We start from the raw sequence: 19,267 nt of genomic DNA, 5'->3' as shown, positions 1-19,267 counted from the left end.
AAATTTGGGGTAGTGAGTTGTGGTAGGCCCTTCGACATCCTTCGTCAATTTTGCTCAGATCGGTTCAGATTTGGATATAGCTGCCATATAGACCGATCCTCAGAATTAGGGTCTTAGGCCCATAAAAGCCACATTTATTATCCGATTTCGCTGAAATTTGGGACAGTGAGTTGTCTTAGGCCCTTCGACTTCCTTCGTTAAATTGGCCCAGATCGGTCCAGATTTGGATATAGCTGCCATATAGACCGATCCTCCGGTTAAGGGTCTTAGGCCAACAAAAGCCACATTTATTACCCGATTTTGATGAAATTCGGGACAGTGAATTGTGTACGGTCCATCGACATCCTTCGTTAATTTGGCTCAGATCGGTCCAGATTTGGATATAGCTGCCAAATAGATCGATCCTCCGATTTATGGTGTAGGCCCATAAAAGCCACATTCATTATCCGATTTTGCTGAAATTTGGGACAGTGAGTTGTGTTAGGCTCTTTGACATATTTCTTCAATTTGGTCGAGATCGGTTCAGATTTAGATATAGCTGCCATATAGACCGATTTCTTGATTTATGGTTTTGGGCCCATAAAATGCTCATTTATTGTCTGATGTTGCCGAAATTTTGAACAGTGAGTTAAGTTAAGCCCCTTGACATACTTCTGCAATATCGAACAGATCGGTCCAGATTTGGATATAACTGCCATATAGACCGATATCTAGGTTTTAGGTTTTGGGGCGATAAAAGACGCATTTACTGTCCGATGTCGCTGAAATTTGACAAAGTGAGTTTGGTTAGGCTCTTCGACGCCCTTCTTCAATTTTGCCCAGATCGGTCCAGATTTGCATATAGATGCCATATAGACCGATCTCTCGATTTAAGGTTTAGTGCAAATAAAAGAGGCATTTATTGTCCGATTTCGCCGAAATTTGGGACAGTGCTTTGTGTTAGGCTTTTCGACATGTTAATGCAACTTGGCCCAAATCGGTTCAGATTTGGATATAGCTGCCATGTAGACCGATATCTCGATTTAAAGTCTTGGCCCCATAAAAGCGCATTTATAATCCGATTTCACTGAAATTTGACACAGTGACTTATGTTCAGCTTTTCGACATCGTGTCGTATATAGTTCAGATCGGTATGAGGTATATGAGTATAAGGCATGAAATTTTCACCGAATTTTGATGAAACGTGGTTTACTTGTATACCCGAGGTGGTGGGTATCCAAAGTTCGGCCCGGCCGAACTTAACGCCTTTTTACTTGTTTAATTTCGAGTTTTGTCGGCCAATCTAATGTCACCGTTGCGCATGGGTAAGCATCTACGTCTTACCAATGCCAAAACTATCAGAAAAAATTTTCTGCACTGGATATTCCTTCAATAAGAGTTGCGACAATAATCATTATCCATTTAAGATTTCAGTACAAATACGTACGGCCTCAACCACTGAATTTGTTTTTATACCCACCACCGAAGGATGGGGGTATATTCATTTTGTCATTCCGTTTGCAACACATCGAAATATCCATTTCCGACCCTATAAAGTATATATATTCTTGATCAGCGTAAAAATCTAAGACGATCTAGCCATGTCCGTCCGTCTGTCCGTCTGTCTGTTGAAATCACGCTACAGTCTTTAAAAATAGAGATATTGAGCTGAAATTTTGCACAGACTCTTTTTTTGTCCATAAGCAGGTTAAGTTCGAAGATGGGCTATATCGGACTATATCTTGATATAGCCCCCATATAGACCGATCTGACGATTTAGGGTCTAAGGCCCATAAAAGCCACATTTATTATCCGATTTTGTTGAAATTTGGGACAGTGAGTTGTGTTAGGCCCTTCGACATCCTTTGTCAATTTGGCTCAGATCGGTCCAGATTTGGATATAGCTGCCATATAGACCGGTCCTCCGATTTAGGGTCTAAGGCCCATAAAAGCCACATTTATGGTCCGATTTCGCTAAAATTTGGGACAGTGAGTTGTCTTAGGCCCTTTGACATGTTTCTTTAATTTGGTCCAGATCGGTCCAGATTTGGATATAGCTGCCATATAAACCGATCCTCAGGTTTAGGGTCTTAGGCCCACAAAAGCCACATTTATTATCCGATTTTGATGAAATTCGGGACAGTCAATTGTGTAAGGTCCATCAACATCCTTCGTTAAATTGGTCCAGATCGGTTCAGATTTGGATATAGCTGCCATATAGACCGATCCTCCGGTTTAGGGTCTTAGACCCACAAAAGCCACATTTATTATCCGATTTTGATGAAATTCGGGACAGTGAATTGTGTAAGGCCCATCGACATCCCTCGTTAATTTGGCTCAGATCGGTCCAGATTTGGATATAGCTGCCATATAGATCGATCCTCCGATTTATGGTGTAAGGCCCATAATAGCCACATTCATTATCCGATTTTGCTGAAATTTGGGACAGTGAGTTGTGTTAGACCCTTTGACATATTTCTTCAATTTGGTCCAGATCGGTTATAATTTTGATATAGCTGCCATATAGACCGATTTCTTGATTTATGGTTTTGGGCCCATAAAATGCTCATTTATTGCCCGATGTCGCCAAAATTTGGAACAGTGAGTTGAGTTAAGCCCGTTGACATACTTCTGCAATATCGCGCAGATCGGTCCAGATTTGGATATAGCTGCCATATAGACCGATATCTTGGTTTTAGGTTTTGAGGCCATAAAAGACGCATTTATTGTCCGATCTCGCTGAAATTTGAGACAGTGCTTAGTGTTAGGCTCTTCGACATGTTTATGCAACTCGGCCCAAATCGGTCCAGATTTGGATATAGCTGCCATGAAGACCGATATCTCGATTTAAAGTCTTGGCCCCATAAAAGGCGCATTTATAATCCGATTTCACTGAAATTTGACACAGTGACTTATGTTCGGCTTTTCGACATCCGTGTCGTATATAGTTCAGATCGGTATGAGGTATATGAGTATAAGGTATGAAATTTTCACCGAATTTTGATGAAAGGTGGTTTACATATATACCTGAGGTGGTGGGTATCCAAAGTTCGGCCCGGCCGAACTTAACGCCTTTTTACTTGTTTCTTTTTATACCATCCATCATAATCTAATTCCGTCATTCCGTTTATAAAGCATCGAAATATTCATCTGAGACCCAACAAAGTATATCCGATTTTGGATCTTGATCTCTTGAGCCCTTAAACGCCGCTATTCTTATCGGAATTGTCTCAAATTTTTATACCCACCACCGAAGGATGGGGTATATTCATTTTGTCATTCCGTTTGCAACACATCGAAATATCCATTTCCGACCCTATAAAGTATATATATTCTTGATCAGCGTAAAAATCTAAGACGATCTAGACATGTCCGTCCGTCTGTCTGTTGAAATCACGCTACAGTCTTTAAAAATAGAGATATTTGCACGGGTTTTTTTTTGTCCATAAGCAGGTTAAGTTCGAAGATGGGCTATGTCGGACTATATCTTGATATAGCCCCCATATAGACCCATCCTCCGATTTAGGGTCTTAGACCCATAAAAGTCACATTTATTATCCAATTTTGCTGAAATTTGGGACAGTGAGTTGTGTTAGGCCCTTCGACATTCTTCGTCCATTTGGCCAAGATCGGTCCAGATTTGGATATAGCTGCTATATAGACCGATCCTCCGATTTAGGGTCTTAGGCCCATAAAAGCCACATTTATTGTCCAATTTTGCTGAAATTTGGGACAGTGAGTTGTGTTAGGCCCTTCGGCATTCTTCGTCCATTTGGCCAAGATCGGTCAAGATTAGGATATAGCTGTTATATATACCGATCCTCCGATTTAGGGTCTTAGGCCCATAAAAGCCACATTTATTATCGATTTTGCTGAGATTAATGACAGTGAGTTGTCTTAGGCGCTTCGAGATTTTTCTCCAATTTGACCTTGTTCGGTTCAGATTTGGATATAGCTGCCATATAGACCGAACTCTCGATTTAAGGTTTTGGCCCCATAAGAGGCGCATTTATTGCCCGATGTCGTCGAAATTTGGGACAGTGAGTTAAGTAATGCCCCTTGACATACTTCTGCAATATGGTACATATCGGTCCAGATTTGGATATAGCTGCCATATAGACCGATCTCTCGGTTTTAGGTTTTGGGGCCATTAAAGGCGCATTTATTGTCCGATTTCGCTGAAATTTGACACAGTGGCTTGTGTTAGGCTTTTCGACATCTGTGTCGTATATGGTTCAGACCGGTTTATTTATAGATATAGCTACTAAAAAGATTAATGTTTTGTTATACACTATTTGGTCCAAATCGGAACATATTTCGATATAACTGCTATGGAACATAAGGTATGCAAATTTCACTGGATTTTGATAGAAGGTGGTTTACATATATACCCTAGGTGGTGGGTATCCAAAGCTCGGCCCAGCCGAATTTAACGCCTTTTTATTTGTTATATATATAGAAGATAGAAGATGTGTCCCCACCTAAGTGCCGGTGCCTGTTAGCCGCCACTTGGCAGAGATCTTTTAACGTGGTAGGATACCTCAATGTAGCATTAATAAGGGGAAAACTTGCGTTGAAAATTTTTCTGATGTTCACGCCGGGATTTGAACCCAGACGTTCGGCGTCATAGGCGGACATGCTAATCTCTGCGCCACTGTGGTCTCCAATTACGGTATATCGTGAAGAAGTATAATCGGGAAAAGGTTTAAAGTGCGAGCTATATCACATTATAAACAGGAGGGGCGCGAAGGAAGAAAGACAAATAATATTCCAGCATATCGAACATTGTAAAAGAAAAAGTGAAGTTTTTTACCTTTGATGTGTTTAACATTACTTCCAGCTTTCCAAAAATGTCGCCTTAGCTTCCATATATACCCTCGCTTATTATTTCCTTGCCAAGAATTACAATGAACCAGAAATACAAAAAGGCATAAATATTTATGACACGAAACTAATGCCAATTTAATCAAACTGGAGCAAGAGTGTTGGCAATAATTTCCACTTTTATCAGCCTCATCCAACCATCCGGATGGAACGGGAGGGAACCGCACACACAGAACCCTTATGGAAAATGCCAAACTCTATGAAATGCTGCCCCTGCCCCACCGAAACAAATTTGCATTTGTGTATCTAAGTCATCTATTCGTCCTATCGTCACAACTGCAACTGATGGCAAAATCTTTGTCCTTTCTTTCAATTTTGTTTTTTTTTTTTTAATTTTATTTTTTGTTGCCTCTCATTACAGGTCAGCCTATGTGCCGTGCGAGGCACAAGGTTTGGATGCTGTCCAATTGGCATTGGAGCAAATCGACATAATCAGGCGCCTCACCGACATGTATCATCAGGACACGATATTGGTGCAGTCATCGAAAGACATACAAATGGCCCAAAGGCAAGGACTAATTTCATCTCTGATTGGCATAGAGGGTGGTCATGCCATAGGCTCTTCTTTGGGTGTATTGAGATCGTTTTATTCGTTGGGTGCTCGCTATCTAAGCTTGACGCATAAATGCGATGTCTCCTGGGCCGGGTCAAGTTCGACGGCCATTGATGCAGGACTATCGCAATTTGGCAAAGCCATAATACGCGAAATGAATCGCCTGGGTATGATGATTGATTTGTCATACAGTTCGGATACCACAGCACGTGATGTCTTATCGGCCACCCGGGCTCCAGTCATTTTCTCACATTCGGGGGCCCGACAATTGTGCAACTCCACACGAAATGTTCCCGACGATATCCTACGCTTGGTGGCTGAAAATGGAGGCTTAATAATGGTCAGCTTCGATTCAGAGGATGTGTCCTGTGGCCGTCAATCACGACTGAAGGATGTGGTGGATCATATCAAGTATATAAGGGCCATAGCGGGCATACAACATATTGGCCTGGGAGCTGGCTACGATGGCATTGAATTGCCCCCCATTGGCCTCGAGGATGTATCAAAATATCCAGATTTGTTGGCAGCCCTGCTGGAGGACAGCAACTGGAGTGAAGAGGATGTGGCCATGTTGGCTGGCAAGAATTTCTTGCGCATCATGGAGACAGTAGAGAATGTAAGGGACTATTGGAAGAGGGCTGCCATTCAACCCATCGAACAGACTGAGGCGCAGCCCAAAAGTCACTGCGCCTATATGGCTTCGTGACCCCAGGCTCGGGCCATTGTGCGAAAGACACGTCATGTGGCCGATTTTTGGCATTATGAAATGGATAAACACAATGAAACTACTAATGAAACTGATGCTAAGCAGGATGTAAGTGGAGGATCAATGCCTCCAGCACTAAAAGCATTGCCTCTTATGGCAGCCGCAACGGCCCAAGGCAGCGAGGAAACGAATAATCAAACAATGAAATCAACTATGGCTAGAAGTGAAGTTAGTCAACAGTTAGAAATAATGAAATTTAATTTCTAAGGTAGGTAATGAGTAGAAGAAGAAATGAATAAAAGAGAAAAGCTTTGAACTAATAATTCAATTTTATAAGAGTTTAACTTAAAATGAAATTTTAAATAAAAATAAAATTAAACTAAAAACTAAAATTGAAATTGAAATTAAAAATAAAATTAAAATTAAAACAAAAAAGGACGGGCTAAAGTCGAGCGAAGCCGTCCTTTTGATACCCTAATCGCATAACCACATTGGTTATGCGATTAAGATGTCGAAACTAAAATAATTACATTTGAAATGCAGAATTTCGACCAAATATATCTAAATCTCAACAGATTTTATCCAAACAAGCATACATACATAGTTAAAATCAAAGAAAAATACATTGTGCAAAATTTAGAGAAAATCTATTTAAAAATACGTTGACTCTGGCTCTAAAAGTGAAAATCGGTTGATACATATATATGGGAGATATATCTGAATATGAACCGATTAATATGAAATTCCACAGCGATGTCGGGAATCATAAGGAAATCCTTTGTGCCAAATTTCATGTGAATCGTTTAACAAATGACCACGTTATTGCAATATTAGTCCGGACCGGACGTATATACATACGAGAACTAAATATATGCAAATTTTCACAGTTTTAAATTAAATTAAATTAAATTAAATTAAATTAAATTAAATTAAATTAAATTAAATTAAATTAAATTAAATTAAATTAAATTAAATGAAATTAAATTAAATTAAATTAAATTAAATTAAATTAAATTAAATTAAATTAAATTAAATTAAATTAAATTAAATTAAATTAAATTAAATTAAATTAAATTAAATTAAATTAAATTAAATTAAATTAAATTAAATTAAATTAAATTAAATTAAATTAAATTAAATTAAATTAAATTAAATTAAATTAAATTAAATTAAATTAAATTAAATTAAATTAAATTAAATTAAATTAAATTAAATTAAATTAAATTAAATTAAATTAAATTAAATTAAATTAAATTAAATTAAATTAAATTAAATTAAATTAAATTAAATTAAATTAAATTAAATTAAATTAAATTAAATTAAATTAAATTAAATTAAATTAAATTAAATTAAATTAAATTAAATTAAATTAAATTAAATTAAATTAAATTAAATTAAATTAAATTAAATTAAATTAAATTAAATTAAATTAAATTAAATTAAATTAAATTAAATTAAATTAAATTAAATTAAATTAAATTAAATTAAATTAAATTAAATTAAATTAAATTAAATTAAATTAAATTAAATTAAATTAAATTAAATTAAATTAAATTAAATTAAATTAAATTAAATTAAATTAAATTAAATTAAATTAAATTAAATTAAATTAAATTAAATTAAATTAAATTAAATTAAATTAAATTAAATTAAATTAAATTAAATTAAATTAAATTAAATTAAATTAAATTAAATTAAATTAAATTAAATTAAATTAAATTAAATTAAATTAAATTAAATTAAATTAAATTAAATTAAATTAAATTAAATTAAATTAAATTAAATTAAATTAAATTAAATTAAATTAAATTAAATTAAATTAAATTAAATTAAATTAAATTAAATTAAATTAAATTAAATTAAATTAAATTAAATTAAATTAAATTAAATTAAATTAAATTAAATTAAATTAAATTAAATTAAATTAAATTAAATTAAATTAAATTAAATTAAATTAAATTAAATTAAATTAAATTAAATTAAATTAAATTAAATTAAATTAAATTAAATTAAATTAAATTAAATTAAATTAAATTAAATTAAATTAAATTAAATTAAATTAAATTAAATTAAATTAAATTAAATTAAATTAAATTAAATTAAATTAAATTAAATTAAATTAAATTAAATTAAATTAAATTAAATTAAATTAAATTAAATTAAATTAAATTAAATTAAATTAAATTAAATTAAATTAAATTAAATTAAATTAAATTAAATTAAATTAAATTAAATTAAATTAAATTAAATTAAATTAAATTAAATTAAATTAAATTAAATTAAATTAAATTAAATTAAATTAAATTAAATTAAATTAAATTAAATTAAATTAAATTAAATTAAATTAAATTAAATTAAATTAAATTAAATTAAATTAAATTAAATTAAATTAAATTAAATTAAATTAAATTAAATTAAATTAAATTAAATTAAATTAAATTAAATTAAATTAAATTAAATTAAATTAAATTAAATTAAATTAAATTAAATTAAATTAAATTAAATTAAATTAAATTAAATTAAATTAAATTAAATTAAATTAAATTAAATTAAATTAAATTAAATTAAATTAAATTAAATTAAATTAAATTAAATTAAATTAAATTAAATTAAATTAAATTAAATTAAATTAAATTAAATTAAATTAAATTAAATTAAATTAAATTAAATTAAATTAAATTAAATTAAATTAAATTAAATTAAATTAAATTAAATTAAATTAAATTAAATTAAATTAAATTAAATTAAATTAAATTAAATTAAATTAAATTAAATTAAATTAAATTAAATTAAATTAAATTAAATTAAATTAAATTAAATTAAATTAAATTAAATTACATTAAATTAAATTAAATTAAATTAAATTAAATTAAATTAAATTAAATTAAATTAAATTAAATTAAATTAAATTAAATTAAATTAAATTAAATTAAATTAAATTAAATTAAATTAAATTAAATTAAATTAAATTAAATTAAATTAAATTAAATTAAATTAAATTAAATTAAATTAAATTAAATTAAATTAAATTAAATTAATGTTGATGGAAGTTTTTATTGAACTAATTTGAACATAAGAAAATAAGGGTGACAAACAATAAATGTAAAAGCAAAATATTTCAAAGCCTACTACTACTTATATTCTAATACAATAATACAGTTGAATTGACAAAGTATGAAATTCAAATATTCTAACAATCTCCGCCTTAATACAAATGTATTATTTCAAAAAGTAAGATTTAAAATATTACAACAATTAAAATGCTTATCCCTAGATAAGGCCTTTGTTAAGATGTCGGCTGCATTTTCAGTACTTGGCACATATTCGATATCGACTTCTTTATCCATGTATTTCTCTCGGATGTAATGATAACGGATGTCAATGTGCTTGCTTCGTTTGTGTACCGTTGGATTTTTGACTAAAAATTCAGCACCTTGATTATCGCAGTACATAGTTGTTGGTCCAGAAACAAATTCGGAGAAACCCATTTCTTGCAGAAGACTTCTTTGAAATGCGACTTCTTTTGCTCCTTGACACAATGCTATATACTCCGCCTCCATGGAACTGAGTGAAACGACATGTTGTTTTTTCGATTCCCAAGCAATTAAGCCATCGCCAAAAAATAGTGCACAGCCACTATATGACTTCCTGTCATTGGAATCTGCTCCCCAGTCTGAATCGGTGAAACAATATAGTCCATTTTCGCTTGAATATGTTATTTTGCCTTGAGGGTGACCTTTAAGATATCTCAAAATATGTTTAGCTGCCGCAAAGTGATCGTTATGTGGATGTGAAGCAAACTGTGAAAGTCGTGACACAGCGTGTGATATATCCGGTCTTGATATGACAGACAAGTACATCAAGCCCCCAATCAATGATTGATAAGTCTTTACATCACATAAATTCCAGATTGCCTCAAACCGTAGAGTGAACGTTTTAGCTTGCATACCTTGTTTGGAAAATTTTCATTCTCGAACTGCGGGGGTTGTTTCATATAAACTTCTTCCTGTAGGTCGCCGTTTAGATAAGCCGAAACAATGTCCACATGGTTCACCATCAACTCATATTTTGCAGCCAACGCTAGAACTAAGCGTATTGTTGAATGACGAACAACGGGAGCATACGTTTCCTTGTAGTCAGTGTTGTACTTTTGCGAACATCCTCGGGCTACAAGTCGGGCTTTAAACTTCTCTACAGATCCATCTGGTTTTCTTTTGACAACGAAAACCCATTTGCAGCTTATGACGTTTTTAGATTTCGGAGGGTCAACCAATTCCCATGTCTTATTTTTAATCAACGAATCATATTCTACCTGCATAGCATGCTTCCACTGACCCGCATTATCTGAATTTAATGCATCAGCAATTGTGGTAGGATTCTCGATCACAGCATTCAGCATTTCAACTCGGGGCTCTGTAACGTAGACTTTTCTAGGTCTTCCAACCCTTCCTGTACGACAAATTTTTGGTCTTCCTCGGCAACGTTTACCATTAGCATTCGGGACATCAATTGCACTTCCCTGACTTTCGTCATCGTCTTCAGCGATTTCTTGGTTATGTTCTTGAGTTTTATCTTGAACGGTTTCGATGTTTACTGGAGCTGTATCTTCTTGAACAGTACCACCAGGGATTTCAAAATCATGAAAACTGTCAACTTCAAGATTTTCTTCCAGCACGGGAGTTGCAAACGTATTTTCGAAGAAAATAACATCCCTTGCTATGACGATATTTTGCGTCGTAGGGTTAAACAGCCTGTAACCCTTAGTATACTTTTCATAACCAACGAAAATCATTTTGACGCCTTTTGGTTCGAATTTGCTTCGTTTTTGTTTATGTTGCATGACAACAGCCTCGCACCCAAAGATTTTGAAATGGCTTACAGATGGTTTTCTTCCAACCCATAACTCATATGGCGTTTTACCATCTAGCACTTTTGTGGGCGACCGGTTTCGAATATACGTAGCTGTATTGACTGCCTCAGCCCACAAATACTGCTTTGATTTTGACTGATCCAGCATGCAACGAGCCATTTCCGTCAATGTCCGGTTTACACGTTCCGCAACACCATTTTGCTGTGGGGTGTAGGGACAAGATTTTTGATGCACAATTCCATTTTCGCCAAGAAACTGTGAAAATGCAGAATTAACATATTCTTTCCCATTGTCGCTTCGCATGCTTTTTACTTTTTGGCCAGTTTGTTTCTCCGCTTCCTTCTTAAATTCCTTGAATTTTTCCAGTGCTTCAGATTTATTCTTCAAAAAATACACAGTCATATATCGAGAATAATCGTCGATGATTGTCATAATATATTTTGATCCGCCCAACGAAGAAATACGCATCGGCCCACACAGATCCGTATGAACTAGTTGCAATACATCTGTGGTGTTAACATTAGTGTTTTTGGGAAATGGTCTTCGGCTTATTTTACACACAGCACATGTGAAACATTCAAATTTTTCCGGCATCTTTACCTCCAAGCCTCGTACCATGTTCTTCTTTGATAATGAACACAAATCTTTTACATTCAAATGACCAAACCTAGCATGCCATGACTTTAAATTTTCTTCTGACGTCACAGAAATTCTATTTACCTTTTCAACGTTTGAATTTCTTTTCAAATTGGCATGAAAAATGTCACCAACCAAGTTTGCCGTAAACACAGGTTCATTTTGTTTTGTTTTTACGCACCCCTTCTTTGCTTTGAATTCAATAACAAAGCCTGCCTTGATTATCTTGCTCACAGATAAAAAATTTGAATGCAAATTTGGTACATACCACACATTTTTGAATGTAACATCGCAAACATTGGATTTCATTTCAACAGTTCCAACACCTTCAGCGGTAATTTGATCCCCTGATGCCAGCATGATATTTTGAGACTTGCGTTCCAAATGTATAAAGTATGACAAATCGCGGCACATGTGGGAACTTGCACCACTATCCAAAATCCAAATTTCAGAATCGTTCTTCTCGCCGTCAGTGATTGCACTCATTGCTTTTCCATTTGGGTCACTATCGCATTTTGACTTGCACTGCGCACGCACATGTCCTTTCTTACCACATTTGTAACATTTGACATCATTATTACCTTGAGTTCGGGATTTGCACTGTTTTGGGTCATCTTTTCCAGTTTTCTGTTGACGAAATTTTGCGACAAACACATTTTCAGCAACCATTTTCTCGCCTTTGCTGTTTTGACGTTCTTCTTCTTCCAGGATTTTTGATTTCAATACTTCTATACCGGGCAATTCATCTCTGCTTTCAATAGCTACCACGATATTTTCCATTTCTTCCGGTAAACTGCTTAGCAGCAAAATGCTTAAAAAATCCTCAGGCATGACCACACTTATGGCCTTCAAGTCATCCACCATCGTATAGAATTCGTTCAACTGCGGGGCATACTTCTCTGCATTCTGGAATCTGAACCGCACCAATTTCTTGAACAAATTAACTTTCCGAGAAGGAGCATTCCTCTGATACAAACGGCTGAATGTATCCCAAGCTTCTTTCGCTGTTGCACAATTCTTGATATGTAAAATTTCTGATGGTTTTACGCATAGCGTTATATTTGCCAACGCCTTTTGATCGACCGTTGGGGAGATTCCATTATCGCCCTTTATTGCGTCCCACAAATCCAGCGTTACCAGCAAACTTTTCATTTGCACGCTCCAAACCACGTAATTTTCTCCATTTAGTTTTTCAATTTGTGCCATATGTCCAGACATTTTTCTGATTTTTCCTTTTTTGCTTTACAAAACACAAATATTTTTTCCAGAAATTTTCACAACGAATTCAAAAAAACACAATTCCAGGCCAAATTTATTTTTCACAAGCGTATGTGACTGGGCTCATAACCAATGTTGATGGAAGTTTTTATTGAACTAATTTGAACATAAGAAAATAAGGGTGACAAACAATAAATGTAAAAGCAAAATATTTCAAAGCCTACTACTACTTATATTCTAATACAATAATACAGTTGAATTGACAAAGTATGAAATTCAAATATTCTAACAATTAAATTAAATTAAATTAAATTAAATTAAATTAAATTAAATTAAATTAAATTAAATTAAATTAAATTAAATTAAATTAAATTAAATTAAATTAAATTAAATTAAATTAAATTAAATTAAATTAAATTAAATTAAATTAAATTAAATTAAATTAAATTAAATTAAATTAAATTAAATTAAATTAAATTAAATTAAATTAAATTAAATTAAATTAAATTAAATTAAATTAAATTAAATTAAATTAAATTAAATTAAATTAAATTAAATTAAATTAAATTAAATTAAATTAAATTAAATTAAATTAAATTAAATTAAATTAAATTAAATTAAATTAAATTAAATTAAATTAAATTAAATTAAATTAAATTAAATTAAATTAAATTAAATTAAATTAAATTAAATTAAATTAAATTAAATTAAATTAAATTAAATTAAATTAAATTAAATTAAATTAAATTAAATTAAATTAAATTAAATTAAATTAAATTAAATTAAATTAAATTAAATTAAATTAAATTAAATTAAATTAAATTAAATTAAATTAAATTAAATTAAATTAAATTAAATTAAATTAAATTAAATTAAATTAAATTAAATTAAATTAAATTAAATTAAATTAAATTAAATTAAATTAAATTAAATTAAATTAAATTAAATTAAATTAAATTAAATTAAATTAAATTAAATTAAATTAAATTAAATTAAATTAAATTAAATTAAATTAAATTAAATTAAATTAAATTAAATTAAATTAAATTAAATTAAATTAAATTAAATTAAATTAAATTAAATTAAATTAAATTAAATTAAATTAAATTAAATTAAATTAAATTAAATTAAATTAAATTAAATTAAATTAAATTAAATTAAATTAAATTAAATTAAATTAAATTAAATTAAATTAAATTAAATTAAATTAAATTAAATTAAATTAAATTAAATTAAAATTAAATTAAATTAAATTAAATTAAATTAAATTAAATTAAATTAAATTAAATTGAATTAAATTAAATTAAATTGAATTAAATTAAATTAAATTAAATTAAATTAATCTAAATTAATCTAAATTAAAATAATTTTAGTTTTTTTATATAATTTTTGAATTTAGATAAAAATTACAGAGCGATAAGAACGAACTTTGCATTGGCTGGACCACTTGGAATTTTGCAGCCACCCAGCAAAAATGTGGAAAAAAATTAAGCAAATCAAAACATATTTCGATGTTGATAAGAGACAACCCTATAGTTGACATTTTACAAGGTAATGCAATTTGTATTGGCCCCTGAAAAGCAAAAAAAAAAAATTATTTATAGCTGTAAGTAAGTCATTCTTTATTTAGAATAGTCAAAATATATGCAATTCTTACAAACCCCCAAAATTAAACAAAACGTTATAATAATCTCCAAAAATTAAGTTACAGCAAATCATATATAAAAAATAAGGCACATAAAGTTATTATTATCCAAAGAAATGAACTTTTAAGAAATTTTTTATTTGAGTAAATGAAACAATTTTTGTTTTGAGAAATCATTCGAAATCTGTGATTTTCAAAATTATGAAATTAAAAGAGAAACCCCCTAAACCTAAACAAAAATATGTATGGAATACTAAATAAAAATATATATAATTTTTCTTTACAAAAAAGTTATGTTGATGTTTCGAAATTTTATATTAATGATTAAATTGAGCCAAGATTACCATAAATTTTTTTCCACTGTCAATCCTAGTTATTTTTCCCGTAAAACAAACATGTGGCCCTATATGTTCCCTATATGTTTCATATCGAAAATTTCATTAATTTAATTTTAAATATAACCGACTTGACCAAATGTTTGTTCCCACAGAATAACCCCAAATTAAATAATAACCAGTCATTATCAGTTTGCATAATTCCCAGAAGTGTTTTTTATTTTTCCAATGTCTGATTTAATTATTTAATTATGTGTGTATGTATGTTTTTTAATTGTATACATTGTTACTTCCTATATATATATATAAACAATTAAACGTTTATGTTACCACATATGTACCCCTCATAAATGTATTTATATGTATTACAATTTTAATAGTTAAAAACCAAGAAAAACACAAAACACATTAAACACATATTTATGTATTCATATAAAAATAATAGAAATTATTAAGAGCAAAAACAAAAACAACGCCATGTAATTGTGAATGAAAATGATAAAATATCAATTCAAGCAAATAAACGAGGAATATTAAAATGGATAAGAAATAAAAAAAAATAAATAAATAGAAAATGTGTGACAATTTTTAATGAACAAATATTGTTTTATTACGGAAAAAAATAGTTTTAATGACAAAGTAAGTACACAACAAAACATTTTAAAGTAACTGGCATCTGAGCTTATTCTGTTTTAATCAGCTAACTAGATTTTACCAACTTGAGATTATAGCAACTTTTGCAAAAAAAAAGCGACAAAATAAACAAGTAACAGCGTGCTAAGTTCGGTCGCGTTTGCCGAGTTCTTTTCCCGGCATCTCTTCTTAGGCAAAACAGGATATAAGAAAAGATTTGCTCTGCTACTAGAGCGATATCAAGGTATGGTCCGGTTTGGACCACAATTATATTATATGTTGGAGATCTGTGCAAAATGTCAGCCAATTCGAATAAGAATTGCGCCCTTGGGGGGCTCTAGAAGTAAAATACAGAGATCGATTTATATGGGAGCTGTATTGGGCTATAGACCGATTCAGACCATAATAAACACGTATGTTGATGGTCATTAGAGAATCCGTCGTACAAAATTTCAGGCAAATCGGATAATAATTGCGACCTCTAGAGGCTCAAGAAATCAAGATCCCAGATCGGTTTGTATGACAGCTATATCAGGTTATGAACCGATTTGAACCTTATTTGACACAGTAGTTGAAAGTTCAGGCGGCTAGCTTTACTCCTTCGGAAGTTAGCGTGCTTTCGACAGACAGACGGACGGACGGACGGACATGCATGGCTAGATCGACATTAAATGTCGCGACGATCAAGAATATATATACTTTATGGGGCCTCAGAGGAATATTTCGAGTAGTTACAAACAGAATGACGAAATTAGTATACCTCCTATCCTATGGTGGAGGGTATAATAAACACGTATGTTAATGGTCATGGGAGAATCCGTCGTACAAAATTGGCAGCCATATAAACCAAGATCGGTATATATGGCAGCTATATCAAAACATGGACCGATTTGAACCATACTTGGCACAGTTGTTGGACATCATAACAAAACACGCCGTTCAAAATTTCATTCCAATCGGATAAGAATTGCGCACTCTAGAGGCTCAAGAAGTCAAGACCCACGATCGGTTCATATGACAGCTATATCAAAACATGGACCGATACGGCCGATTTACAGTACCAACCGACCTATATTTATAAGAAGTATCTGTGCAAAATTTCAAGCGGCTAGCTTTACTCCATCGGAAGTTAGCGTTCTTTCGACAGACAGACGGACGAACATGGATAGATCGACATAAAATGTCGCGACGATCAAGAATATATATACTGTATGGGGTCTCAGACGAATATTTCGAGTAGTTACAAACAGAATGACGAAATTAGTATACCCCTCATCCTATGGTGGAGGGTATAATACGTCATGCAAAATTTCAGCCAAATCGGATAGGAATTGCGCACTCTAGAAGCTCAAGAAGTCAAGTCCCCAGATCTGTTTATATGACAGCTATATCAGGTTATAAACCAATTTGCACCATACTTGGCACAGTTGTTGGATTTCATGACGAAATACTTCGTGCAAAAATTCATTCAAATCGGATAAGAAATGCGCGCTCTAGAGACTCAGGAAATCAAGGTTCAGAAATAGCCCAATTCGGGGCTGTAGCCCAATTATAGATATGGGACAGGTCCTCTTTGATTTTTGCAACGCATCCACTAATATTATTAACAGAGCCGCTAAGGAATAACTGAACGTAATCAGAATACATAAGGATTTGGCTATGGACCTGCTGGGTAGGAAGATTGTTTGAGTAGAGCGAAAAAAAGGAGCAGACCAATTATTGAGCCTTGTGGAACCCATTTGGACACAAGAATTGGCTCTGATATTGGATTACCTACGTACACTGAGTGTTGCCGATTACTAAGTTATGATTGAACCAATTTGATTGAAGTATCGCTAAAATTGAAAAATCTACTGAGCTTCATATAAGTTATGATGATCAACCGAGTCGAAAGCCTTTAAATGATCAAGTAGGTCGAGAAAATTAACATTGCCATCATCAATTTCGCTTCTAATTGCATCCGAAACTTCAACTAATGCACTAACTCAACTGTGATGGGCACGAAACCCGTTTTGTCTATCGGACAACAAAGCTTCATGATGGAGATATTCGGACATTTGTTTATGCAAAATCTTCTCTAAAAACTTTCGAGAGGTAACATAATATAGAAATCGGACGAAAATCATTATTCGATGTAGGGATTGATATTATCTTTGATATTTTCCAAATAGTCGGATAGACTCTGGTGATTAGAATTGAATTAAAGAGATGAGTAAAATAAGGTAGGAGGCAAGGAACTAATATTCTAATGAATCTTGGGACAATGTTATGAGGACCAATAGTATTTGACTTGACTGATCTAAGACAATGTAAAACTTCGTTGTGCGATACACATCTAAACTCTAAAACATTTGTGCTTTCCGAAAGCCTATTAGTGTCTTGGTAAAAAGTCGAGTCTATATCTAAGGTCGGAATATTAACAAAAGTTTCATTCAATTCATTTATATAACCATGGCAATTGGAAATTGCCTTGGATTTTCCAATCCCGATATTGTTTATAACCGTCCACTTGCCTTTCGTGCCTCATACCGAATAACATTTGGATGAATAATGTCGTAATTTTACATCACTAAAGAGTACATTAACTTTATTTCTTGCCGTGCGGAATACCTCCTGAAGTTCAGGCGTTTTGAAACAATTCCACCTGGAGTAGGCTAGGTCGCTGTTACGAATAAAATTCTTAATAGTTTCCGATTTCTTCATCTTAGTCCGAATGGGGACTGTTGCATCATAGATACGTCCAATGTTATCTTGAAGAAAGCTACATTTCTCATCGATAAATATAAAATCATATATCCCATTCCAATAGACTTCCTGAATACTTTTATCTAAGGCAGAATAGTCAAAGTCGCGGTGCGGAAACTTCGCCATTGTTTTTGATACAGTGAAATTGTAAGCCAGATAAATCAAATCATGTCTTGAGAAACAAGGGGCAGATATTTAGTCATAGAGCGAAATATTGGAAGTATTATTCACATAGAACATATCCTAAAGGGTATTAACAGTTGACGAAGATGAGTGGGGTTTCTAGAATTGGTAGGGGAGACACCCAGTGCTAACATATTGTCCGTCAATTTGGAATCTATGATATTGGAATTAAAGTCTACAGCTATAATAACACCATTATATCCCAAAGCTATGGTCTCTAAGACGTTATGAATTTGATTCAAATTTATTATTGTTTGGCAGATAAAAATTAAAGACAACCCTCATCCTTTGTCAAATCTAGATTTTCGTCTACAATTCATTTTTAAAATGTCCATGTTTTTAAGTTGGAAACGAAGAATTTATACCCAACGCCTCAGGATGGGGGTATACAAATTTCTTAATTCTGTTTGAAACTCCTCGAAATATTCGTCTAAGACCCCATAAAGTATATATATTCTTGATCGTCATGAAATTTTAAGTCGATCTAGCCTTGTCCGTCGATCTGTCCGTATGTCTGTATGTCGAAAGCACGCTTACTTTCGAAGGAGTAAAGCTAGCCGCTTGAAATTTTGCACAAATACTTCCTATTAGTGTAGGTCAGTTATGATTATAAATGGGCCATATCGGTCCATGTTTCGATATAGCTGCCATATAAACTGATCTTGGATTTTGAATTCTTGAGCCACTAGAGGGCGCAATTCTTATCCAATTTGGCTAAGATTTTGAATGAAGTGTTTTTTTACGATTTCCAAGAACCGTGCTTAGTATTCTTGAAATCGATACATAACTTGATATAGCTGTCATGTAAACCGATCTGGGGTCTTGAATTCTTGAGCCTCTGGATCCTATCCTATTCCTCCTATCCGATTTAGCTGAAACT

General features: G+C 31.7%; 1 protein-coding gene across 1 annotated transcript; it reads left to right on the top strand.

Annotated features, from left to right (window-relative positions):
• Positions 1 to 5,224: 5,224 nt before the first annotated feature.
• Positions 5,225 to 14,449, top strand: LOC106095174 (dipeptidase 1-like; the record flags this gene model as incomplete). The annotated part of the gene is made up of 2 exons (XM_059370680.1): positions 5,225 to 6,390; positions 14,246 to 14,449. A coding segment is annotated over one exon (898 nt), but the record flags the coding sequence as incomplete, so codon positions are not given.
• Positions 14,450 to 19,267: the final 4,818 nt, after the last annotated feature.

The sequence above is a fragment of the Stomoxys calcitrans genome, unplaced genomic scaffold, assembly GCF_963082655.1.
Source record: "Stomoxys calcitrans unplaced genomic scaffold, idStoCalc2.1 SCAFFOLD_225, whole genome shotgun sequence".
NCBI classification, from domain to species: Eukaryota; Metazoa; Arthropoda; class Insecta; order Diptera; family Muscidae; genus Stomoxys; species Stomoxys calcitrans.
This window is presented reverse-complemented; position numbering and strand designations above follow the sequence as displayed.